Below are 26,521 nucleotides of genomic sequence, written 5' to 3'. Positions count from 1 at the left end.
CGCTAATATTGTTCTGTTCGATGTGTTCATGAAGTAACGTCTGTTCAACTGTAAACTTTATTTCGTTAGATCTCAAGAAAAAGAAATTACACTTGTTTAACATCACATTTCGAATGATTAATATTAAAATGATATTTAATGATCATTACTATTAATTAAGAATTAGTTATAATTATTAATACTAATAGTGTGTACAACCATACAGTTTTTAGGGAAGGACAGCATTCGTATTGTGAAATCTTTTAATTAGGCTCAGTTATCTTTCGATTAAATTCTCTCTCGCGTTTTCTCCCTTTCTCTCTCTCGCTCTCATTCACTCACACTTTTATCACTTTCTCTCTCTTTCATTCACACAAACACTCGTCCACTTATACTTTTGCTGCTTCTTTTCTGGTAAAGAACCAGGCTACCGTTACCACCGCTGTATTCTCTATTCAAACTATCGAACCGGTTAAAACATATCGCTGACTTCAAAGTGCAGTATATTACATTTCTTTTTCATCCTATATTACTTCTTATGACAAACTAAAGTATCTAACTATTACAATTATGTGTGAATCTTATCTTTAGCTTATCCTTATCATAAAACCGAACTAATCTCTCCTTATCATTCCTTGTTGGGAATTATCGTTAAGCTCAGCATCTTCTTCCAAGATCTTCAACAAAATAAACCCTAGCTTCGGGTATCATTGACAATTATTCTCACGTAATTACATCAGCATTAATTATATGTATATACATATTCGTGCATCTATATGTATATATCGAATTAAACGAGTTTTCAATTAGATCTTGAATGAAGACCAAGCGTGTCATCAGATCGTCACCGATTGGACGCATGAACGCATGAACGCGTAATTATACAGGAGCGAGTTCTTGTAACGTTTACTCTGAACAGGCAGGACAATACATGTACGATAAACTGCTACAATGTTATGACAATGGCGTTCCGGCAAACTTATGCAAAGCCAAATCCTTCGCTGCATTCGTGAATCGCCTTGAGTAGATTTGTACGTAGTTTATCATATGTCTCATACACTGGCAGATCCAGTTGATTGAAACTGCAATAAGGGAATACAGTTTTAGCGTAATTTCGCGTTATTTTGTCGATCAAACTTTAACTTGTACGTATGTTTGCGAAAAAATTTAAAACAAAATTTCTTTTCATATAATTACCAAGTATGGGCAGATGGAAGCCTGTCTGTTGACCTGTCCTCTCTGTGAATTTGGAACTTTTGTACGCCGTTCATGCCTTCTAACGCGGCGAAACCTTGTAGCGGCACTTTGGACGTACCAGTAACGAATTGTAAGAACTTCGCACGATCTGCTTGATCAAAACCTCGTAATGCACGCCAGAACCACTGAATCTGTTTAAAAAGAAAAAAAACGACAAAACATGAAATAATACAATTCTTTCAAATATAAGATAAAGTACAAAATACCGAAATATACCTGTAAAGATGTAGCGGTGTATTTATGATACTCTGTATTCGCTTTAAGGTCTTCGATATCTACATTAGGCAAGCCGCTGATTAATAATTCAAGTTCTTGTTCATTAAATATGGAGATCAGTCGTTTAGGTATAATATCATAAAAGCCTTCCAAGAATGCGTTTAACCTGTAAAGGAAGATTTAAAATATACAAATAAGAAAGTAATTAAACAAGTAGTTAAAGCAAGCAAATAATATTCTTCCATTCGATTTTAAAACTTTAAATTCACTTACTGTTTACGAATTGCTCCAGTCATCTTCATTTGACATACGAGCCTAATATATTCAAGTTTGGTCTCTTCTGTAACAACTATATTACGTCCATTTGGTATTAAATCTCGAACGTCATTGACGCCAAATTCGTTCACCTATAACCAACGTATATGTTTAATAACCAAAATATAAAGCCGAAAATTACACTGAAATAATTGTTCTTACCTCTGTGGAGAACGTTAATTCATAGCCCAAATCAGAAATAGTATGTTCCGTAAGATAAACAAGTCCTTTGTAAAAACTATAATCTTCGCTTTCCATATCGGTATGTTTCACGAGTATGCCAAGTATATGTTTGTAGAAACTACGCGTGAAGTAGCACTCTAACAATTTGTTGTCATAAATAGCCTTAGCTGCAAAGAAATAACGTGTATCAGAACATATAGTAAAAACGTCTTTTGCATCTGATAATGTCTTCGTTGAAAAATAAATCAAATACTTACCAATTACTCGACCCACAAATTTATAGTAACATAAATGATTAGGATTACAATGCGAAGATGAATTTATCATGTATGTTACTCGATCGCCAGGACTGACAGTAAACAGGGCGTACATCGGGTTGAAGATCTCTCTCGAGATAATGACATACCACTCCCGCAACAATCCTCCCGCGTCTTGTCCTTCCTCGCCTTTTAGAATTAAAAAAATAAATCTTAGTATCGAGATTTATGAAGTTTATGCAAGCTTATTAGAATAAATATTAGAAATATGTACCTTCGAAGACGATGTAAAAGCGATTTTTCCATTCATCGGCATTTCTTCGATGAAGCTCCCTAAATGAATCTTCGAAAACGTGACTCCTACGAACGTGGACTGCCAATTCTTCCCTACGTATACCTTCGTCCATTCGTTCTAATTCCGTTCTGAAGTAACGTCTCTTCACGTCGAAGTCTAACACTCTTGTGTGATCCACCAGTACAGAAAATGGTCCGTCTGCTAAGTGTGTAGTCGTTTGTCGTAGAATTTGGTTGAGCACAGTTCTGTGCGTTTCTGTACGAATAAGATACATATTACGTTAAATTGACGATATCAAGTGGGGCTTTTATTCATCGTTAGTTAATACGTACCGGCAAATTTGAGGAACTTTAATTGATCCGGTGGCAATGTTTTCTGCGGGGTTGGTGTGATATCCCAGGAAGCATTGGCGGGAGCTTCCGATTGAGAAGTACCTTCATTGTCCGAATATATCGGAGAGACTGGTGCTAAGTCTGGTACCACTTCTCGATTCTCGCTAGTCGCGTTAAGACGACTGTCTCGATCTCGAGACGTACTTGAAGACGAGTGCACCAAGAAGAACGCTTCTACCGCTGGCTGCAATGTTAGATACATATGTATACATGTTTATACCGCAAATGATGGTAATGATTAATAACAATATAATAATTCAGTGATAACATTCTTCTATAACAGTCTTCTAAGATAATAAATTCAAATCCTTTACCTGTAAAACGAGGACGGCATGATGATCAGGAGTGTATTCTAATTCGAGTAAGCAAGCGCTAAGAGTTTCCCATAAGTTATCTAATACTAAACTCTCACTCAGCAATGGAAGTGCAGTTTTCTCTTCATCTAAAAAAAAAACAGGAAAAAACAGATATAAATACTATAGAAAAACTATATAAATACTATACAATAATCATTAATATCCCTAATTTACCATTGCGAGAAGAGGATGTCTTTGTATTATCAAGAATCAAAGTATTTGCTTGCGTTGTATCCATAGGAACATCGGTGTCCGCATTGTTGTCGGCAGCTATAACAAAATATATTATTTTCAATATAAATGTTAAGGACAAATTATAGAAATAAGAAAGTCAGAAGTATAAAAGTACCTGTCTCTGGCGCATTGCTTGTTGTGCCTGTATCCATGGCTGTCTCTGTTGTTTGATTAGCTTAAAAAAGAATTAATTTGTAAATATTGAAAATTTAACATAAATAATAAAACATTAAAAATTTACCGCAAGGTAAAATTATAATAACGTCGTATGCATACTTGTTTTCTTGGTGTTTGCTAAGCGGACAGCTTCCCTTATTTGCACAATAACTTTAAGTATTCTCAAAAAGAATGCCTGACTAGAAGTTTTACTGACAAGAGCAGCCATCGATGGTAATTGAAGGTCACTTCCGGCTTTGACTTTACTCGGTGCTGTGACGACTACATTTTCATTAGTAAATCTGAAAAGAAAACTTTTTCATAACTAAATAATAAATATCTTGTCTCTCGAAAACGCAAAGTGTATGGATTTAGTACGCTTTGATATTTAATTGCGTGTTATAAGTATATTTTTACCTATCTAATAAAATTCCTCGTCCATTTCCACTACTGGTCGATGGTTGGTCCTCCAAGGAATTTCTTCGACTTAATTCACGATTTAGAACTTTTAATTCCATCATCAAATCATTGATATGTTCGCATACCATATTTGCCAATTCCATTGCACCTTCCAGAAGTAATTTTAATATCTAGAAAAAGACGTAAGTGGAAGGAAAAAGATATTTAACATTTTCATATTATTATTAATACATTTATATTAATATTAATAATACATTTATATTTATATTAATATGAATACATACCAATTGTCTAGTGGGATCAGGGCAATGAGATAAGTTAAGTAATAGCGCAGTTGCATCCTCAAGTCCATCCTCGGAACAACTTTTACTAGTCAAAACCTGCACAGCCAACTTGAGGTGTCCTTCTGGTGCGGCGACGCTTTGATCCTTATTGAGTTCCGTCTTCTTGTTCTTTGCAGCACCTTCTTGCCGCCGAAAGGGATTTACTTCCGTCAAGCCGATGGAGATCAAAGACAGGAGTCGCAGTAATTTATCTGTCAACTGACTGCTTCGTTTGATCACAGACCAATTGAGCATCGAGATAAGTTGGCCGAATGCGGAAGCTTCAAATGTTGTTGTGCCATGTTCCGGCTCACTGCCCAAATTCGTATTCGAATGAGTCCTCGCAACCGATTTTCCTTTTTTAGACGCGCACGAATCCAATTTTAGAAGCAAATCCCAAAAGTCCGGAAGATCACTCCTTCCTACTTTAGACGCAGATTTATTTTTCACTCCACCTTCCTCTTTGCTGCCACTCACATCCTTTTCCTTACCACTATCTTTATCGTCTAGATCCTTAGATTTGATTGGCACAAAATATCCAGGGAAACTCTTAGCCAGTGATATCAACAGTTCTAAAGTATGTCTGTAAATAAAGAGCCAAAATGTTTTAAAAATCTAATAAAGGAGAAATAGACTTTTAATAATAAGCTTTCAAAATAGCTTCTTTTATTTCAATCTTAAAATATCTTAAAATTAATACACTGACCTGCAAACGGTAGGTGCTGCCTGTGGATGAATTGCAATAATATTACCTTGCCTTTCAGATTTTTTACCGGCATGACGTACTATATGAAATACATTTGCTCTACAACCGAGTGCAGCGTCGATACTAATATTTAGCCATGATTGCGTGTTATTTCTTTGGTCAAAAATCTTTGGAGAACTGAAATAAATTCAAACATTATCATTATGATGAATATATCGCGTTCTGTTTAGAATCAATTCTTAAGTGGGAAAGATCTTACCATAAATCCATGGGAGCATTTAATAATCCCTTTCTCTTAAATTTCCCACTAAAATCTGCCATGATATCCTTATTTTCATCGTTACTTCTTTCCATGATGCTCAATAATGCTTTTACTATCCACTCCCTTGTGGTACCGTGATAGCAAAGATTTCTGATAACTCGGTGAAGCCTGAGGGTGTTAATTTTTGGCTCGTCGACAAATAATAACACCAGCAGGCACGCCATCGATTCATGATCAAGTAATTGCCGGCCTCTTAATCGTAAGCCGGCGCTCTGATGAGCCATATTCGTATCGCCGCGAGTATTCCAGGTATTCCACTGAGATCTTTGTGGTACTGCGTGAATGGCATATCGTGTGCCGCCTCCACGAGCTACAAATATATTGCGATTTTTGTTTATAAAAGCAACTCATCTAATTACATATATTCATTGTATATTTTTACACTCTATCTTTTTATTCGTGTTAATGCTAATATTTGTGCGCAATATTAACTGTAACAGAAACTTACCTCTCCCAGAATTTCTTAATATGCTCGAGAGAGCAGTATTGCTTTGACTAACATGGTTGAGAAATCTTTCTTGCATCATGTGTCGATTACGTGCTTCCCACTCTCTCCTCAAGTTTTGAGCTTCTTGAGCTAAATCCGGTGGAAGGACGGATATTTGAGACTCTTCCATGTCAGTTAGGATCTACAAAAATAAATGTCAGTTTCATAAGTAGTAATGATGAGACATCGAGAACAACAGTAAATCCATTCGAGAATATATACTAACAGCCTGCCGAAGAGAAGGTTGTAGATTTTGGAAGAAAGCGGCGGCATCCACGGGATCCTCCGGGTTCGCCGAGGCGGCCGCGTGTCGTTGCTGCTCCATGCGTTGTTGCGCCAAGACTTCCTCCTGTATCGCCGGAGGTAAAGCAGCCAAGAATTCAGGATTTACCTCAACTGGTCCGCTAAGCTCTTCGACTACAGAAGCCTGTGCGCGCTGCCTCATACGTTGCAGTCTATCAACACGTTATTTATTATTTACATATTGTTACCCTATTAACATACATGTATAAACATTGAAGCAAGATCATCAATTTACCTGAGCTGCTCGGCAATGACTTCGTCGCGCATATCCTCAGGCAGCGCAGCCAGAAATGAAGGGTCTACACCATCCGGTAATTGTTGTTCCTGATTGCTGGATTGCTGCTGTGGCTGCTGTTGCGACGGTTGCTGTGACGGTTGTTGTTCTGAGGTCCCTGCCGCGGTGGTGGTGGTCTCGGTCGTGATTGAAGACGTCGGATCTTGATTAACGACGTTGGCGCTACAATGACATTCATGTTAATACCGCTGTAATCTATATTCACTTATGCACGGTACTTACTTTCGTTCAACACGCCGTAAGTCAATGTCGCTCGTTCGACACTGAGTATCATCCGTCAAGAGTCTGCGTATCCAATCAGCCGAATCGCTACTCTCCCTCGACAGATCCTCGCTAGTTTCTTGACCAAAATCTACTACTAATGGCGCAGCGGAGGTGCGATTAGATGTTGATTCGGCGACATTCGCCGTTTCTGAACCACTTCGTCCAGGCTGTCCTATCGGAGCAAGATGTGTAGGCGTGTCATTAGACACATGTAGGTCTAATGACGAAAGGATATTAGTACACAAAATTTGAATAACTTAACGGTAAGGATAATCAACGACTCTGAGCAAAAGATTCTAATTTCGATTTTTTTAAGTAATCACTAAGGTCCGATTCATGATATAGAACGATTAACATAATATAAATATAATAAGGGTTTTTTTTACGTATAATAGCGTTTTATACAGAGAATTTTAATTTTAAAAACAATAGGTATATTACTTAGTCTAATCGTTGCTTCAGATGTGCACGGTCCAAGTACAGAGTCGACGATACTTTCAGCCAACTCTAATGTGGGATTCCGATTTGCCGTACGTGGATCCCGACTATCGGACGTTGACTGCTCCTCCGGCGGTGGTGGAGGTGGTCGCTCCTCGTCCTCTTGAACCGTCACTTCCATTTCACCTGTTACATCTAGTATGTAAAAAATACATAGAAACACGCATATAAAATATTCATTAAAAATAAATATAAAAAAATGTTCGTATTGCAGCTGTACCAATTATGTCCTCCTCCGGAGTACGCTCCTGTCTTGCAGTTTCTACCGCAGTTTCTCCTCTGGCTACAAGAGTGACGTCAGTTCCTTGAGAAGTTGATGCAGATGATTGAGAAGTTGGTGGCTGCTCATCAAGTGTCAAACTGGGTAGTGCGGCTAAAATGTTAGATGCAGTTTGAATAATCGTATTCACATTTAAATATATTATTTTAATATGTAAAATTTTTGTATACGGGGGAAAATATACGAGAATGTACTTACATTCCGCATTATTTGAACGTTCTTTTTCTTCTTTACTATCCTTTTCGCTTTCCTTCTCGGAGCCATGTTGTTTTTTACGTTTCTCCTTACGCTCAGCGAGTTCTGCGTTCCTGTGCTTTTCCAGCCCAGGTACCAGCTTGTGAACAACACCTTTCCAACACAAAAAGTTAATAAAATTAATAAAATTGTTAATAAAATTCATAATAATAAAATTAACACAAATTCCTTCGTTCTTACCAACGCAACAATCCGGTTGAGAATCTCCATCTAACTGCTTACTCTCTTCGATCCACCAGTGTAATGCGGTTGGTATATTATTCAAAGTTGCAGCAAGGCTTGGACCAAAGAGATACCCAGATTGATCCTAACATTAAAAATTTGAAAATTAAAATCACAATTTTTTATATATATATTTAAATAAGTTTTCGTATTACACAATATACGTACGACATAATCAATTTGCTCTTCCTCTTGATTAGTGAATATACCTAATCCGTTATCCATTACGACGACCCGTGTATCTCTAAAGCTCGATGCCAAAACCTGACTAGCGGACAAGGGAAGGGTCTGCGCAGCCGGGCCGAGGAGTCTGTATCATGTATGTTAAATAATTAGGCTGTTTATTGTTTCAATAGTCGCGAAACACAATGTTTTACTAACATATACCTTTGTAATATTACAGGTGGATTTGAACTACGTGGGTTGGATAACTGGAGATACTGATACCGCCTATGTCGTAGAGCACGTTGCGTTCTAGTACTTGCAGTGTCCAAACTTCCTTGCGATATTAACAGTGGGTGAGTACTGATGCCTGCATCAAAATTATTACAATTATACTCTTACAATTATGTAAGAAATTAATTGAAAGGTAAAAGAAAAAAAGGAGAGAAAAAAAAACACAGTCGAACGTTCATATATCGACACCCCTGTTCTCGACCAGCTCAGCCTTCGTGAACTGAGATTACGAACACTTATGGACATGATTAACACTCATTCTATATTTGAAAACCTATTCTTGCAGTACAAACAAAAATTGAAGGGGAAACTGAAGTCGAGAATAGAGAGGTTGCTCGGTCTCGATTAGTCAAGAATAGGGGAATTTCCGACTGTAATTATCTATTTTCGCTCCTATTTACCGTTGTTCTCAGAACCTGCAGGGGGCTCTTCAAACAGACCTAATGGTAACGGGAATGTGGTATTCCATGGAAGACTAGGTCGCGTATTAACTGGCGTTGACGTATTCGCGATGTCCTGATTTTCAATGTTGTGTTGTATCATTACAACATTACCACCATCGCGCTCAGAAGAGGGGAACATACGAAAAACGCCGCCCTCTCCAGCATCTTCGTAAAATTCTATTCCATCCTCTTCATAATTGGACGATCCTTCCTCCTCTTCTTCCTCCTCTTCCTCATTTTCTTCACCTATAATAACAACGTAAATGAGGATAAGAGATATACGATCTTTCTACTTCGGTTGCCATTATCATGCATAAAGTCGGATTATCTACCATCATCTTCCTCTTCCTCCTCTTCGTCCTCATCATCCTGCACCTCGTCCTCATTATCGTCAGACGGATTACTATCGGAGTCAGAGTCGGAGCTCATTAAGTCCTCCTAAAATAAAATTCATTGTAGATTCAGAAAATAAAACGGAAAGTACTAATTACATGAGAGAAAAAAAGCGACGTTACTCTTACTGTGGTATCTCGAGTTGGATCGAAATCGCCCTCCGCGTCGCGCATCGCGAGACTTTCGTCATCAATATCCATTGGCCTGTGCGGGCGAGAAGATGGCTCTTCCGCCACGGCCGAGCCGTCCCTGGAAAACAGTACACTACTTGATTATAAGTACTGTAGCTTTCATGAACTTGAAGGACTATTAAATAAATAAAAAAAAGTTTCGCGAACGTGTGCAACACATAAACAAAAGACAAAAACACACATAAACAGCCAGAAAAAAAATACATATCATGCTTAAATTAAAAAAAAGTCTATGCATGTATGTTCGATTGATGAATTGTATGATTACATTTTACGTGTGTCACAAAATAAAATCGCATAAAATACAATCCGTGCAAGGAGAGTACTTTGCTAATATCTGTTAAATGAGAGACATTGTCACTATGCGATATCTGTACCGCATATGATACACATATGAGCATATCATTTTAAATTTTGTTCATACAGTAACATTCAGTAAGATATTTTTTTTATCTGCCATCTTGATGTCATTGCTGCGTAGACACATCTTAATCAGACACAAAGAGATTGAATTTACTTTTATACTTGATTTGAATTGCATGACGTTCATCGAAATCTGATTAATCTTTAATTTACATCTCGTTACCTTTCAAGAAGTTGATCCATAATGTCCTCGAGGGCGGCCTCATCTCCTTCCTCGTGTACCTGGCTCTCCGAGGTCGGTTCCAAGCTTTCCGCTGTCACCGAGATATCGTGCTCAGTGTTCTCCGCGTCCTCGTTCGCTTCCTCGCCCACGGCATGCGTAGCTTCGGAGGTCGTAGTGCCTGTCTGTTCTCCAATCGGTTCTTCTTGGACTGTCCTATTTTTCGGCTTCGTAAATTTGTTATTGACCGCACCCGGCATTGGTTGATTGATAATGCGCGATAAAGTTTCGAGTGGTTTTAACGCGGCGTTAATAGTGCCGGCCATATTCGGGCTCGACAAATCGAGACTGTGCGGTATTTTTGCCAGATCGGTAATTATACCCTTTCTCAGCATTATTCTAACGATGTAATTGACGTTATTGTACTGGTGAGCCCTCAAAGAAGCCCTCAGCTGAGTATGCGACATTGGCGGACAACTGTCGATCATGGTAGAGATTAGTCCGATTAGCAACTGAAGTTGCGCGTGCTTCTCGGAACTCTCCGGAAGCGCAAGCGTCCTCGTCAAGGCTGCCTTCACTTCTGTCACCAAAGTCGTCTGTACATCTGGCGAGTGATTGCACGAGGCTATAGCAGCAATCAACATTCTCGCCATGCTGCTGCATGTTCGATCGCCCGAATTTTCCGGCGACATCGGCAAAAGTTTATCTAGTAAGAACGCTAAGGCTGTCGTGTCTTCAGATACCATCTCACTTTGCCCAGCTCTGTACGTATGTTCGGTGATAAGACTAGCTACAGCGCCGTAAGATCTCACAGCCTCTGCCAATATCTTCAATATCGCAGATTTTGTCAGAATGGGCTTCTTCGCCTCTTCTGGTTCTACTTTGCTGTTGTTACCGATGTCGGTGTAAATCTTTAGAGGAATAATTTGCGACACTTGATCGTCGTCGTCCAAGGGATCGTTGGTAGTCGTTGCATTATTTCTCAATATATCTCGCCGCGATGACGACGTCGACGATGACGCGTTACCCATCGATGAAGTTGTCGCGTGTGAAGTCTTCTTTTCGGGACTTGTTGGAGTTGCCGATCCGTCATCCGACGACACTGGCATTGGCTTAATTAACGCGTTCAACATATCACGAATAACACCTACGGATACCTCTTCCACCATCGGTAATGCTGGAGAGTGACTAGGAGGTAAGGCTTTGACAACTAGCCTATTGTCAACGTCATCCTCTGCAAAACGATAAAGATATAATTAGTAAACGAAATCACTAAAAATATTGCTATTTTATATTAATGGATATAGAATACCACACGGATTAATAATTGAAACTCACTTTTCAAGCAACTTATGTCAACTCTTAGAATATTTTCGCACACTTCTTTGTATACTTCCGGATTGCGGCAAACGGCACTGCTGATTTGTCGTGTCATGAAAAGTATCTCTTTATATGCAGGAGGTATGTTGCTCTGCGTGCGCGCACGAATGACCTGGAACAAAAGCGAGCGAATAATTCATTGTTATATGGATAGATTAGTACGCGATATACGCGAAATATCGAAAAGATAAAAATACCTTCTCCATCGCAAGGCGAAGCGTGCGCGGTTCCTCAAGAGTATGTCGTATCAGTAACGTACATAGGGTGATGCAGCCGGTGAAACTGCACATTTGTGTCATTTCGAGGAGTAACTTAACACCACCCTCACGCGCGAACACCTCCGCATTTCGATAATCTCTCGTCAACCGTAAACACACTTTCAACACAGCGTGTAATGCGTCTCGATCGACTGGGATTGCCAAAAACTTTACACACGCTCTGTAACATAAACAATATTTATGAGATGTTTATTTGGTTCTTAGTTAATTCAATTTTACACATGAAGTTATTTCGTATAATAATGCATGGCCATAAAAAATATTACGAACAGTGATAAACTAAAACGCTTCCGCAGAAGGAGCATTAATCATACGGCATCCTAGAAATTAATATTGCACGATATGATTTTCTCCTTTTTCCGCGAGGTCTAAATTATTTAAATATATTATTCACGTTAATATTACAACATTAATATTACAACATTAATATTACAACATTAATATTACACACATTAATGTTGATCTTGTATCTCTTACCGTACAATACTCGGCGCTATACTAGGATCCAATCCTTGCACCACCGTATTTCGTCTCTCTTCTCCTACCGGGCTCTCGTCAGTATCCATATTCGAATCTGAACCCGAGCCACCGTCCTCTTTATCCGTGTTCAGCTTGAAACCCATTGTTATGGGCCGCCTGTTATCACTGTCCTCGTTCACTTGCGTCATACAAGAGAAGGTGATGAGATATCGGCGCCGACTGCACGATATCCGCACGCTGGATTCGCCCGCCCAATACGCATCGTTGATGATTCGATTATTCATAGGCGAATAGAGAGTCCATTTGCCTGTGCTTAAATCGAACCACTTCCACGCTCTGGTCGTGATTTTGTGCATTATTTGCTTTCGTTGCGTAAGAGTGGCCACCTTCTCCAGGCGATCGATGAGCAGTAACAAAGGCGCCAACCACTTTGGTGTTTTCATGCTCAACACGGCGCTGGTATCCTTGCAGTCTTTAGCGATTCTGTTCTTGTTCGCGGTAAGCGGAGCCTCGCTCACCACCAGCAGTCGTACAAGTTTGTCCAGTATCGCGCATTCCTCTACTATAAGAGCGCACGGGACTCTCATCTCCTGGAAAGAACCCTCGAAGAAGAGAGTGTAGAGGTAAAGGCGACCAGACAGCTTGTTTGCCTCCTCGCACTCCACCAATCTGGCGCCGGCATTTTCGTCCTGGCTCTCCGCGATCTCAATTAGATAATCCACTAGACGACCAACCTCGCGTATCAACTGCCGTAACGTATCGTCCCGCCATTCGTCGCCGTTTCTCTTCGTGATCGTCACCAACAGATCGCAAATCCTATATACCGTGTCCGGCATGAGGTCCAACAGATTGAGACACTGCCCCAGCGCACTACGCGTAAACTCGTCTATGCTCTCGGTGATCGTCGTTTCGCGAGAGGGTATCTCCTCGATGCCCGAAATCTTGCGCGTGTCCGTGTCACCGAGTGACATCGCGATCGCGTGCATTATCTGATCGTCATCCGCCAATTCCAAGTCCATGATCAAGCCTTGGCCGCTGGCGTCGCTTACTGGTGCGTCAGGTCTACGTAGAGTCGCAGGATTTGTTAGGAGGTAATCGGTCGCCTGTTCCACAGTCATTGTGTGCAGTAACGCTTCTATACAGTGCGCTCGACTAAAGCCCATATCCATCAATTGTCTCAGATATTCCGGATTCACATCTGCCTCTGGTTCGTCTCTACGATCAGACCCGCTGGTTCTGCCAACGCCGCTCGCACCGCTACCGCTGGCTGTTGCGCTGTCCCCGCTTTCCTCTTTCTCGGTGCGTTCCTTAATGATCTTCTCGCCACGCAAAATATGTCGTAAAATCGATAAAATAGACTCTGTCATGCGAGCTCCATAGTTTTTGAGCGGTTTTTTGCCCCACATCAGCATCACCGCTTCGAAGGCTTTTTTGTGAATATCGATGAGGTACCTTATTGGATCAAACGTCTCGCATACTTTATATATTCCCGTACACTTTGACGAGACTACGTGAGGAGAGTCCAAGATGGCCTTGGGATTGACCATTTTCTCCAGTAGCATCAGCCAGGCATCCAGGAATTCGCCAGTTCCGTCAGGTAGATTAGGATGTTCCAGTCCCTCGGGTAATGTAAATTGGCCTCCACCTGACAATGCCCAGTGAAAAGTAGAGAAAAATGCATTTTGGCCGTTCAATTTGACAAATTTTTGAAGCATCAGGTGATAGGGATGCCTCTTCTCATCAAAGAGCATCGGTGAAGTGAATCCCACTGAACATATGAGGAAGGTGAGCTTAAATTTGGGAATCGGTGACGGGGGTAATTTATCCCACGATAAGCCGCGTGTCAATAAGCAATTCAACGCGGTGGCAACACTTCGCGCTGCCTGAGAGGGCAATGTGGGCGTCAGAGGCATTTGCTGTCCTCTACGTTGTCTTACAGGAGAACCCATGCAAAGCTTGACGAGTAGACCAAATAATTCTGAGAGCGCTCTGCCGAGTCTTGAAGAAGCGCCGAGTAACGGTTTGATATACTTCAGTTGATAGTTGTTCGGCCTGTCGGTGCTTACACTTGGTTTGTCGTCTACCTCCATCGGCACCGGTGGCGGATCTGTGCTAAGAGCTTCCATGGCCGTGGTCATCCCGTTACTTCCCATATCCGAAGATACAGTAGCAGACCAAGAGGACGAAGGTTCGCCCTCGGTTTTTAACTCGGGTGGCATCAACTTGTCCATGTCTTCTTTGCCAAATTCGCATCCGGCCGGGATAATATCCTCACTACATAACGCGAGCAACAATGTACTCTCCCAAACGAGAGACATATAAAGCTCTGATAAACCCTTGAGCACAGTCAAGCCTAATTCGGACCCCCAATGATTCATCGAAAGATTTCGAATATCACTTTGACTGGTACGACAAACATGAACAAACATCACTACGTATCCGTGAGCTGCATTCATGGCGTGTAATAAAGGCGTAGCAGTATCGCTCGTAAATGCAGTCTCCAAATTTGGTGCTGATGCAAGTTCATGTAACAAAACGGAACCGCCAGGTGATTCCATATTACTGTGAAGTGGCTTCAACAAATTTAGCACTTCATTTAATTGTGACAAACCGGTTTTGAGTACCAATGGTTCATGTGCGAGGTTCTGCAAACACCAAATTACATTTGTAATACAAATTACATTAAAAACATGTATCGTTAAAAAAATTATTATATAAAAACCAAACATACCAAAATACTTTTGCATACTGAGGCTACAGATTGGGCCGCTTGTGCGACAGGATAATCAACAGGTAAATTGGGTAGACCCAAAATCGACAGTAGTGGAACGAGTCCCTTCTGAGCAACAAATTCTCTGCAGTGATCATCCGTTGAATTATTACTTAAAATGGCATCCACAAATTTCATAACGTTGTGGATATATTCCACTAAAGCAATGGGAGTCTTTTCTCTTGGTTGAGGTGGCGGTCCAGGCTGAGGAGGCGACATACTAGGTTGCTCTTCTCGTTGAGGGTGCGAACTCGTGCTCGCTTCCTCTTCGTCTTCTTCCTCTTCATCACTACTGCTGCCACCACCTCCTCCACCACCGCCACCGGAATCTCCTATGCCAACGCTGACTGATTGAGCAGATGTTTGACGATTTCCAGAGGCCGTGTTTGATGGTGAATTTTCAGATTTACTAGCAGCACGCCAACATATGTATCGTGGATCACAGCCCAATACACACAATTCTTCGAGTAACTAGCAAGTAAAAAAAAGAAAAATAAGTGTCTGAAAAATACATGTATAACAAAAAAATTAGTTATTCGAAAATACTGCTTGTAAATGATACCTTAATAATAGCCGCAATAGCGTCAACTTTTAAGCTTGGTTGGTGCCTCATCAGCTCATCCATGGCATTGCCTAAATTCGAAGCTGTATCGCCTAATGGATCGGCGCTCCGTCGTCGCCGCATTGCCGAGAGATAAACAGGTGAAAGAAGTACTTTAAATAAGCGTTCGAATGGTCGCCGCTTCACAAAAGATTCAAGACCGCGTTGATTCAAACAGAGTGCGCTGAACACATTAGGTAGAGAACCCAATACTTCTCTAGTGGCAGGAACCTGATATAATTGATAAAAACATTCTTAATATCGTATCATAAAAAATACTCTTCTATTCTACAAAACATAAATTATTTACACTCACTTCTTTTATGAGTAGAGCATGGAGTACAACATCAGTCAAACCATTGTCTTGTAGAGACGATAGTAATGACGGTTCTTGGAAAACGTATACAGTCACGACGTCAGTAGCAAGTAAGAATAACGAAGGACCATAGTACTCTGAATTACTTATAATATGCTTCAGAGAAGATGGTAGTGTGCCTTCCATAACGTGTCGTATGCTATCAGAAAAAGCTGGATCCTGAATTGCCTTTTTAAGAAAATTCAACATCGATTTCAGGAGCGCTGCTCGTTGTGGTAAACATGTTTTGCCCGTCTTAGCGGCAGAATAGTCTGGCTGCTGTTCGTTCTTCTCATCTGCTTTAGCAACCGTATTTTCATCCTCTGATATTTCCATAGGATTAGATGATTCCTCTCGTTCATCGAAAGTCTCGTGTTCGCGGCGCGATGTGGAAGATGCTTCCTCCCTTTCTGCTGATCTTTCACGCGAAGTTTGTGGAGCATCTTGATAGAGCAGTGGCTCTATTTCGAATGGTTGTTCTTTCCTACATACGTTAACTTCCATGTCTAAACGATTGATGAAGCTTGCTAAGCCGTTGTGTGTTTGAAAACCTTGCATGTCTATGTTTGTTATTAAATCTATGACACGCACCGCTCTTGTTACAAACTGTAAAAGAAAAGGGACAAAATAAGATTGACTCTATTTTACAAATAAATGTAAAACTAAGTTCAATAAATCATGATTCTTTTTAATTATTAATACCGAATAGTAAGACGTTGTATTGTGCATTCTGATAAGTAATACCGTTATGTGCTCCAGTTCACTTCCTGGCCAATTGATAACTTTCAAAAGACTCTCCATCATGCCGCAACTTACGAGAGCCTCTCCACCCGCCTCGTAACTCGCAAGATGATACAAAAAGCTAAACAAAGCTGTCGCAAGTGGAAGAGGAAATGGTTGTCCATCAGGTTGCGGCGAGGTTAACGTTGTTATACAAGTACGAACCAAAACGGGCAGAAAGCCGTGATACGAGCTAGCTCCAGTGACGTCAATAATCATGTTCAATCGCGAACCTGGTTTTCTGAAATCATATTAGTTAAGATAATTATATCATATCCGTTATCAAAAATCCGTGTGAGATAAGAAAAAGATATTCGTACTCACTTAGGGAAGTGTGGATTCCGGTCTAAATGTATAATGCTTGTAAGAGTGCGCAACGCTGCTGCACGAATCTCAACAAGATGAGTATGTGGTAATTCCAACAATTCAACCAGCTCCTCAAGAAGTCCGGCATGGAGAAGACTATGCGCATTTTCTTGCAGCGCGTTGCTGTACACAAGCACGGATAATGCTTGAAGTCGAGCTTGCACGCACTGTAATCGTCTTCGATAATCCGAAAAACTATGCGCTAGTCTTATGTGCGTCAATAGAGCCATCTAAAAACATATTTCAAACGCGTTAAAAAATATCCCCCGTGTATCGTGTCATTTATGTAAAGAAAAAATTAAACATCCTTACCTGTCGTTCCTGAGGTACGTTATAAACTTTCAACAGATCATTCATAATCTGTGCTGGGGTTTTTCCGAGTTTATCAACATTTTCTATATGTATATATGTTACAAGATTCATTTGACCAACTTTCTTTGTACTAGAGAGTGATGTACCAGTTGCCGATGGCTCCGCTACAGTCGGATTTTCCGCATAAAATTCGAAGTGTAACGTTGTAGCACTCGCTGGAAATGGCTGTGAAATAAAAAATGTCATTTATAAAACTGCCCCATATCGTAAATCGTTGCACAATAATTGTATGTGCATGCTTACTTTCTCTGGAAATTCCTTGCAGCAGTCTGCCAAACCAAAGCCGTTTTCCTTTCCTCCCCAACTCTGTAATAAATTATTACTTAATAAATGGAATTAAATTATATCGCTAAAATTTAAATAAAATAAAAATTACTGACCTCTGCTAGGTGAATAAGCCTGCTGAGCAAAGCTTGCCGTTTGTCACTATTTAGACGTGTAATAAAATTACTGCGTTTACTAAACATGTACAGAAGATTTAATACACCAAGGACTACATTCATGTTACAACTTGATAGTAAAGTAACCAAGTGTTCCATGCTGTTGTACAAATGCCGTGAGAATGAATGCTCAATTAACAACGTTGTAAAGTGAAGAACCCAGAGAAGCAGCTCTTTTGCCTGTGTAACAAATTAATGATATATAAATTATTTAATTAATCAGCTGGGTTTTAATGTAAAACCATTACAAGAAGTAATATTCACAAGTAATACATATTTTAATCGATTGACGCTAATACAGATAAAAACTTATTAAACAAACCTCTCGATTTTGAGGAAGATCACATGCTAATTCCCATGGATTATCTGGACTTTTTGCTGCAGCTTCTTCTAAAATACTGTCACTGAGATCTAAGACATCAATCCAATGAAACAATTCGCACTTTCCGAATGTCCACGCATCTATCTGCTTTAGTTCTTCCAGTAGCTCTGCATGCGAGCAAGAGCGTAGTTTGCTTATGAGTGCCTGACATTCTGCCGGCTAAACACACACATTACACATAATTAGTTTTGATACAATATTCGAAATAAAGGGTGTGCGCGTATGTACGTGTTACATTATGTGTTTGTATAACAAGCTTTTGTATTCCAAGAAACAATGTGCAATCAAGATTAGTTTACAAACTAAATTTATATCAAAATTTATATTGTTTACAATCTATTTACGTGTTGTATATACATGTATGGTTTATATATTGTACGTATAATTATATGTGTATGCATAGAAAAAAGCTATGAAATTATGCTCTCTGTCCAAAGAGATTAAAATTCATGTAATGTATATATTAATCAAAATAAATTAACATGTTATCATGTAAATCTAAGTGAAAACGGTCAAAAGTTTATTCAAACAAAATCTGTGCATAATACTTACCACTTCGGAAGTGCATTTTTTCAATCTACTGCGATCGATTTTCATCTTGATGTGTTAACGAATCCTTTCCAAATTTAATATCTAGAATAAAAGCACAAATATCCCATTATAAGTTTCTATAGTGACAATTACTTAAAATTAATTCAGTAATAAATACATATAATTGTAAGTAAAATATCGAGTCCTTTATATGATAAAAAGTAACACCATCAATCCTTGCATCATTGATAATTAACAACACAGAAAAATATAAAGAATACAACTTTAGTTATTTTTTATTCCTTCGTTATTAGAAAAATACGATAAAAGCAATGCAGTTAGTCATACTACTGCAGTAAGATTGTCACATTCCACAGATATCATATCACAATGGCTCATTATTATAAGATAGAAAAATTCCAAGTTAACAAGTTACTATGCATCGCTAAATCATTTATATAAGCGCACTGTAAAATGTTCATTAATGCAATCTATTTACTAACTATAACAAATATCAATGAACAAAACATTCAATAAGCCCATTCTACAATAGCCGTAAAAGTATGCGTTAAGACGTAAGCAGTAAGCTATTGACTAATGGGATTTTTACAATTCAAGAATAATCGACTGCGGTTGATCAATAGCTTACTGCTCACGTCTTACTGCACATACTTTTACGGCTATTGTAGAATGGGCTATGGTATTCGATAAACTTCTAGAAAGCAAGATTCTTCTTCTGTATATATATAAGAGAAGTATTAAAATTACATAATCAGAAGCAAGTTTCTAAAGACACACGTACATTTTTATCAACATGTATAACTCATTTACGAGAATGCATGGATCTCGAGAATCGATAGCGTAACTGATCTCTACAACTCGTGCATAGATCAGGCCATAAGGGCCGGCCTACAATGGATGTCGTAACTGTTGTAAGTCGTGAGTCGTAAGAAATTTACCAATCATAGTCTAATTTGAGGAAACTGACTAATCAACTAGCGATTGGTTAATTTCTTACGACTCACGACTTACGACATCCGTTGTAGACCGGCCCCAAAAGAATTCATGTAGAATATACAAAAAAGAATTACACAATTATGACAACAAATAACATACAAAGATCGATGTGTACAGGTATAGAGAAGTCCTAATGTGTTTGCAATTTTCTAAACCATATGCACAGTTGAAAGAGTTCAAACGAGACTCTTCTGGAAGAGAAGAGTCTGGAACAACCTCCAAGACCACGTTTCTTCTCCTCTCGTAATCTCAAACGTTTATATACCTTCGCAATGATCGTGTGTATATTGTACAGCAATAATTAGAGATACACGTGTTTACGTGTACGAGATCGGACAACTAGAGAGAAACAGAGAGAGAGAGAGAGAAAGAGAGCAAATTGGACTACGACGAAATCGCGTTTCGGCGAACAGAGAATCGCTGTACACGATCGGCACAACAAATGACTCAACGTTACGAAACGTATCGCAATACGGAGCAACTCGGTTTTTCTTCCCGTTCTCTCTTCCTTCTTCAAACGCTCGAACCCGCACTATCTGGGTCGTCCTACCCTTTGTGCCACGCGTCGGTCATCCCTCGGGCCGGACGTTCCTTCGCTTCCTGCCCGTGCGATCAGTCGGTCGTGCGCGCGCGCGCGCGCGAGACGCGAGGAGGCGAATCCACGCGGATCGCGCGGATTTTCGACGTAAGAGACACGGGAGATCACGCTTTAATCTGCACAGTCATCAGCGGCACGGGGGCGCGTATTCTAACCTATTCCGCCGCGGCGCAGGGACAATGGTGAGCAAACTCGGGGGGAGCACACGCACGCAACACACCACGACACCACGCAGATCGAGTGACAACACCCTGGCGGCGATCGGCCACACTGCCAGCGGTGCCAGCGCGCATCGAAGAGACCCGTGCGCCCTCGTAAATAAACGTTTGAAGGTGAAAAGAGGCGTGTGTGTGATGCCCACGGTTTCGAACGCGGCAACGCGGCGACGGTTAGACAAGGGGAAAAAGAGGTCTTTCCCTCGAGAGGAAGAAAGCGATCGAGGAAAGGAAACCCGAAAAGGAAGGAAAAAAAAATAAGACCGAAGGAAAGAGAAACGCGCTCGCTGACGAGAAAAGGGGGAAGGAGAGCGACGTGTCTCCTTCTCTCCCCTCTCACTATCTCTCTCTTTCTCTCTTTGTCTTTCTCCCTCTCTCTCACCTGGCGATGAGCCGTCGTACTTCCGTGCACCCAACTTCTTTCCGCGATAACGTAGCGCTGCCGCCACTGGTAGCCTCCTCCGTCGATGTGCCCGAGCTGCCCGAGTTCTTCCGTCCGATGCGCTTCTTCACGTCAGGAGCGTGGCGATGCGGCACGGGCATCGCGCTCGCGTCGAACCCGTGAACCCGAGAAGATCACTTGCTGATGCTGATGTTACTACAGCGTCCGCGATTCTCGCCAGATTGTCCGTCCATCAACGCGCAGACCTCGGCGGACCTCTTCTCGTGGTCGTCAGCACGCTGATAGTCGGCCGCGGCTAACGCTACGCGACAGTGACGGCGAGAACGCGCGAGCGGAACGAGGAGACGAGAAAACGGGTGATAAGGAGAGGGGAACGGTGGGAGACGGACGGACGCACGCACCGCGAGAGACAGTGACAGAGTCAGGGGAGGACCGGGGGACGGGGAGGTGCGCCGAACGGAGGGCCGATAATGCCCCGTGCGCTCGCGCTCGCGGCACGACGGTGTCAAAACAGAACCGCGAACGAGCGCGGCCGCGAACCGTCTTCACAGTCGTCTCCCTCCTTTTTTTTTTTAATTCTGTTTCCTTCTCTTCCTTTTGCTGCTCTGTTTTTTTCCCTTTATCGGCCGACAACGGTGCCGATCAGATCAGCGCCATTTTAGCGAGGCATCCCGCACGACGACGGTGTCGTCTCTCGTCTCGTTTAACCTTGGCGGAACGGACGGGGTCCGCGCACGCCACACTAGAGCCCTGACGGGCCTGAGCTCGATCGCCGTATTCGCCGTCGATGTTTCTCGAACGATGTCTCTCTCTTTCTCGCTTTCACGTTCGTTCGCTCGCTCGCTCGGAGCGAGTTCACGACCTCCTCGTCGTCGCGGCACGGTCACTCGTCTCGCTCGACGTGTCGTCGCACGAGTCGTTGCGCGAGAATTCGCGCTCTCGCTCTTTCACCGATATATGTATATATATGTAATGTGTGTGTACGTATATTATTGCGCACCGAGAGAGACCGAGCTAGGTCGGCTGCGTCGCGTACATATACGTTGTACACACGCGCGCGCGCACACACCACGCACGCACACGTACACGCGCACGCGCGCGCGAGCCGTCAAACACAACCTCCTCTCCGCGAACGTTTCGCGCTTCACATACACGTTCGCTCGCGGAACGCGGCGTGTTGCGATACCGTCGACGCGCAATTGCACGCAATTGTTCGCGCGTACCCGATCCTCTACACACACGCTCGCGCGCGCTCCCTTTTTCTCCCCTTTTTCCTCTCTTCTTCCTCTTCCTTACCCCCTTTACGCGATACGGCGCGCACACACGTACACACATACGCGACACGCGACAGGCCGATCCTCACGTTGCGCGTCACACTCTCGACCCTCTCGCCACGGATTTCAAGTACGGGACACGCGACGACCGCGCGACGTTTCCGTGCGATCGCGGCATAAACTCGCGGGCGAATCCGCTGCCGCCGCGAGATGCTCCTCGATTACGCGCGAGCTAAATTACTAGACGCGCGTCACGCGCGGCGACCACAGCAATTCGCTAATCATAAAATTATGTCTAACCATTATACATAATATTAAATTATATTAAATCATATGTAACATACAGCTGTTATTTATTTTAAATTATATAAAATTATATATAGCTCATCATATCATATAATTTTTACATACACTTTAGTCAAACGCACTGTACATACATCAGGAGTCCATTTACTTTTTTTCATCTTGCAATCTATATTACTAAAGAACTGTAAAGAGATTTATAATATAATACATACACATATGTAAAAAAATGTGTAAGTTTCTTTTTAGGCATTATCAAGTTTATTTCATTTATCAAAATAAATAAGATTTAATAAATTACATTTTCTCTCTTATCTGACACTTGTCAATATTTTCAAGGATAAGATCGATTATCGAGATATCCTTTCCCATTATGTAACAAGATGTCTTGTACATATGCATTGGCAGCACTCTATCGCTGTCATGTAAAGCATAATGTATTTTATCTAAATAAAAATCTATTTTACTTGCGTAAAGTGGGCCGTTCGTTTCATACTTCAATACGTTTGTGTCGACCTGCTCAACTAAACGATTTAAATACCGTGCTATATTTACCATCCCCAGAATTCTATGCATTCCTGGCAACACCATAATGGGATCAAGCCCAATAGGCTTCCAAATCACAGTGAAAGATATATCCACGTTTGCACCCTTGCTGAAATAAAGCGAGCCAAAGCCAGCAAGCTTCTTGGGGAAGTTTGTCACCGTAGAATGAACGTGCGTTGACAGAGAAACACGAAAGTACGGTGCTACGACTCGTATGAAAGATAAGATGAAAGAAATTGGATACTGTGGATCGCAAAAAATAACAAGTTGCTGCCTAACAAATTTTGGCTTTTCTGAAGGATGTTCCGCCACCTGCTTGATCTTCGTTTCCTGATTCGACTGTGTTTTAACTGATTTTTCTTCGTGCTGACGCGTTTTCCATTGTAAACGAGTCATTCGGCTAGTTCTGCAAATAAAAACAATAAACTTAATGATCAGAATATTAGTTTTCAACTTTGGACTTTGTATTTTTCACAATTACTTGACTTGTAAATGTTTTACCTAATTTTATTTCCAAAAAATATACTCTGACATAAATACCTTAATAATGTTTAGAATAATATTTACTTCTCTAAACGACACAGAGGATTGTTATGAACCATTTCCATGTCCACTTTTGGTCCAACAAGATCGCGTATATTGTTCAAGCCATATTTAATCATTGTTGGCCTAAATTAACAATAAAGTGCGTTAGGTTTTTGTATTAAATATACGGCATCATATTTATTTTCTAACGACGTACCTTTCTAATGATAAACCCCATGCAATGACATTTACATCAGGGGGTAGGTTCATTGGCAATATCATTTCGGGCCTAAACATGCCGCTATTGCCGATTTCTATCCATTTCTCCAGCCCGTTATGAAAACAGAATATTTCCATACTCGGCTCAGTGTACGGATTGTACGCAGGTTTGAATTGAAGCTGAGTGATGCCAAGTTTACTGAAGAATTCGTATAAAGTACCGATAAGATTGCCCAAAGTAAGGTTGTAATCGGCGATGACACCTTCAACCTGATGAAACTCGGCAAGATGTGTCGCATCCAGAGTTTCATTGCGGAATACTCTATCAATACTGAAGTACTTGACCGGCTTAAACTCTCCCTGCAAGACATTTTTTTATTTAAACCGAATAATATAACATTTACTTCGCCAGTCAATAATTAACCCAATTAAGAATTTTTAATCGACTATACTGGCAATGATTATAATCGTGGTAACGATTGCGTGTCGACCAAGGATTCTGATCATTCTAAAATTGATGTAATTTTAGATGCTTATAATATATATAAGCATCTTAATTAAATAATTAAATTTATTGCAAAATTTTTTTTATTTATGCCTCATCGTCCTTGGAAGAGCAACTTGCGTACCTCTCCTACAGCCACATACCTTCTCCATAAGTTTATACAACATCCGTGCGCTGTTGGACGTTGTATGAGTGCGCAGCAAATTTTTCTGAGCCTCTTCCAACTTCCAATCGTATCTGTAACCTTGAGATCCATAAGCTCCTTTACTATGAACAGTCTTCACTCTTTCGAGATATTCCATGGGAAATTTTGTGCTAATACGCGGTTCTAAAAGACAAAACTAATTTTTATCCATGTCTTTTGAGCATTGTATGTCAGTATTGAGCTTTCATATGTCAGTCTGTGATAAGGTACCAGAGATGAAAAAGGTGTCGTGTGCATCACGAGCGGGATGCTGTTGCGGCTGGAAGAGAGCGTCAAAATTCCAGAAAGAATTTTCTACGTAATTATTCGTCTCCATTTCTGTAAATCTAAAATAAAGTACTTTTTGTGATAAGACAATTAATAATTCTACATAATAGGTACACAGTATAAAATCTAGATTTTTTTTATACAAATCCTAACGGAAGATTGATGTTGCTTACCCCATTTCCAGAAAGATTTTCCTGAATTCATGACGAACTTTTAACAATGGATGTAAATGTCCAATTGGAAGTGGCGCACCTAGAGCCTCAAAATTATACGGTTTGAATTTCTTGTCTTTCCAAGTGCCATTTACCAATAAATCTGACGTCAAATCTGCCTCTAACTTTTCTATCTTCGTAGAAAAATTCGGTCCCTTTTCAAGACGCATACTCTTAATCACCCTGTCGTGACAAAAAGACAGATTGAAAGCAGAATAAGAAGAAGATACATAATTTTACATTGTCCTTTACTTGTTTCAGTCACACTTACACCTCCTGCAAAAGCTTCCTCTTCTTGTATTCCGCTTTAATATTTTCCGGGACACTTGAGAGATTCTTCAGATGTGTCTGTACGACGTCTACAATGGACGGTACCTTCTTTCGTACGATAGGAACGTCTCCGCTCTTGTCGAGTTCGATCCATCCAGTGACCATCGCCTTGGAGAAACCTACTTTGGCATAAGGGCTAGACTTGACGAGCTTTGCCTGGGGTATACCTTCGTCAGGAACGGCATTGTAAACGACCGCTTCGTGACTGCCGTGTTCTATTATGTGCCTCCCTTCGTCGGTAAGCTCCCATTTCTTCTTGGAAATCGGTTTTACCACAATTAACTGTAAGCAGGCATATAAAATTGAACGTTAGAAGTTAGAATTAACTAAACCGGAGTAACGTTTCCGGGGTAAGGAAATATTTCAGCGAATACAGCTGATTAGCGCGTCACGCGTTAATTCAACCGCGAGTGCGGAAACAAATTGAAAATGTATAGTTTAGACGGCGGGTAGCGATCGACATAAGGATTGCCATTGTTGAAACAAACTCACGCCATCGACTGTCTCAAGACTCTTGGCCGCGCCCACGATCTTTTGATGATCCTCCTGAAATTCGTCCGCCAAATCCAACAAGTTCGTTTCGCCACGTGCGCCCAGATGCTCTAAAATTCGGTCCGTCAACAGCTTTGCCATCTTGCACCGTTGTTGGCAGCGTGTCCACGCAACCGAGCACTAATTTATTGAAACCGGCACGAAACCACGTGGTACGAAAGGCCTACACAAGCCCTACATCATTTGCAAAAGATGACAATTTGCTTACACCTATACTTATATGATGTGCAGTGGCGTAACAGTCGACAAAATGCAGTCATGAATGTCATGATGAAGACTGAAGACAGGTGTAGCCATGGTTCTACAACGCAAACGATGGCAACTGCTAGTTGAAAAGTGATGCGGGGCCTACAATGCGAGTCGCAAGAATTAGACCAATCACAGTCGATCATTCTCCTCAAATACGATTGTGATTGGTCCATTTCCTACGACTCACGACCCACGATTGTAGACCCCGCATTAAGCTGGATTTTCAGACAGGACGCGTCAAGCGTCAAGCAGCGAGTAGCAACCAATCAGCGAAGCGATATTTTC

General features: G+C 41.0%; 2 protein-coding genes across 6 annotated transcripts; both read right to left on the bottom strand.

Annotated features, from left to right (window-relative positions):
• Positions 1–34: 34 nt before the first annotated feature.
• On the bottom strand, positions 35–22,337 carry Huwe1 (HECT, UBA and WWE domain containing E3 ubiquitin protein ligase 1). 4 transcript variants are annotated; one of them, XM_071770051.1, is made up of 44 exons: positions 21,029–22,337; positions 18,838–18,918; positions 18,226–18,444; positions 17,844–18,083; positions 17,707–17,769; positions 17,404–17,628; positions 17,050–17,321; positions 16,690–16,966; positions 15,907–16,551; positions 15,552–15,821; positions 14,951–15,460; positions 12,217–14,864; positions 11,659–11,899; positions 11,420–11,573; positions 10,085–11,315; positions 9,430–9,571; positions 9,247–9,352; positions 8,873–9,160; positions 8,397–8,547; positions 8,184–8,325; positions 7,974–8,100; positions 7,737–7,886; positions 7,479–7,631; positions 7,202–7,393; positions 6,719–6,977; positions 6,437–6,658; positions 6,125–6,353; positions 5,860–6,040; positions 5,349–5,721; positions 5,090–5,266; positions 4,345–4,966; positions 4,058–4,230; positions 3,761–3,954; positions 3,600–3,659; positions 3,425–3,520; positions 3,209–3,336; positions 2,835–3,078; positions 2,482–2,757; positions 2,208–2,396; positions 1,930–2,117; positions 1,726–1,859; positions 1,453–1,618; positions 1,177–1,367; positions 35–1,061 (listed from the first exon to the last, which is right to left on the bottom strand). In XM_071770051.1, exons 2-44 carry the CDS (start codon positions 18,880–18,882, stop codon positions 959–961), a joined length of 12,696 nt encoding a protein of 4,231 aa, XP_071626152.1. In that variant the 5' UTR covers positions 18,883–18,918; positions 21,029–22,337; the 3' UTR covers positions 35–958. The 4 variants fall into 4 exon arrangements, with proteins under 4 accessions (XP_071626152.1, XP_071626153.1, XP_071626155.1 ...); XM_071770052.1 differs by having other exon boundaries at positions 3,761–3,942; positions 21,029–22,336; XM_071770054.1 differs by having other exon boundaries at positions 3,761–3,942; positions 8,403–8,547; positions 21,029–22,336.
• Positions 22,338–22,659: 322 nt separating this feature from the next.
• Positions 22,660–26,261, bottom strand: Alpha-phers (phenylalanine--tRNA ligase alpha subunit). Of its 2 annotated transcripts, none has more exons than XM_071770060.1 (8): positions 25,928–26,261; positions 25,377–25,717; positions 25,067–25,288; positions 24,837–24,952; positions 24,565–24,749; positions 23,915–24,276; positions 23,740–23,841; positions 22,660–23,578 (listed from the first exon to the last, which is right to left on the bottom strand). In XM_071770060.1, exons 1-8 carry the CDS (start codon positions 26,066–26,068, stop codon positions 22,924–22,926), a joined length of 2,124 nt encoding a protein of 707 aa, XP_071626161.1. In that variant the 5' UTR covers positions 26,069–26,261; the 3' UTR covers positions 22,660–22,923. The 2 variants fall into 2 exon arrangements, with proteins under 2 accessions (XP_071626161.1, XP_071626162.1); XM_071770061.1 differs by having other exon boundaries at positions 23,441–23,578; positions 23,713–23,841.
• Positions 26,262–26,521: the final 260 nt, after the last annotated feature.

This window comes from Temnothorax longispinosus, chromosome 2, assembly GCF_030848805.1.
Source record: "Temnothorax longispinosus isolate EJ_2023e chromosome 2, Tlon_JGU_v1, whole genome shotgun sequence".
Classification (NCBI taxonomy): domain Eukaryota; kingdom Metazoa; phylum Arthropoda; class Insecta; order Hymenoptera; family Formicidae; genus Temnothorax; species Temnothorax longispinosus.
Note: the sequence above shows the minus strand (reverse complement) of the source record. Positions and strands in the feature narration are given on the sequence as shown.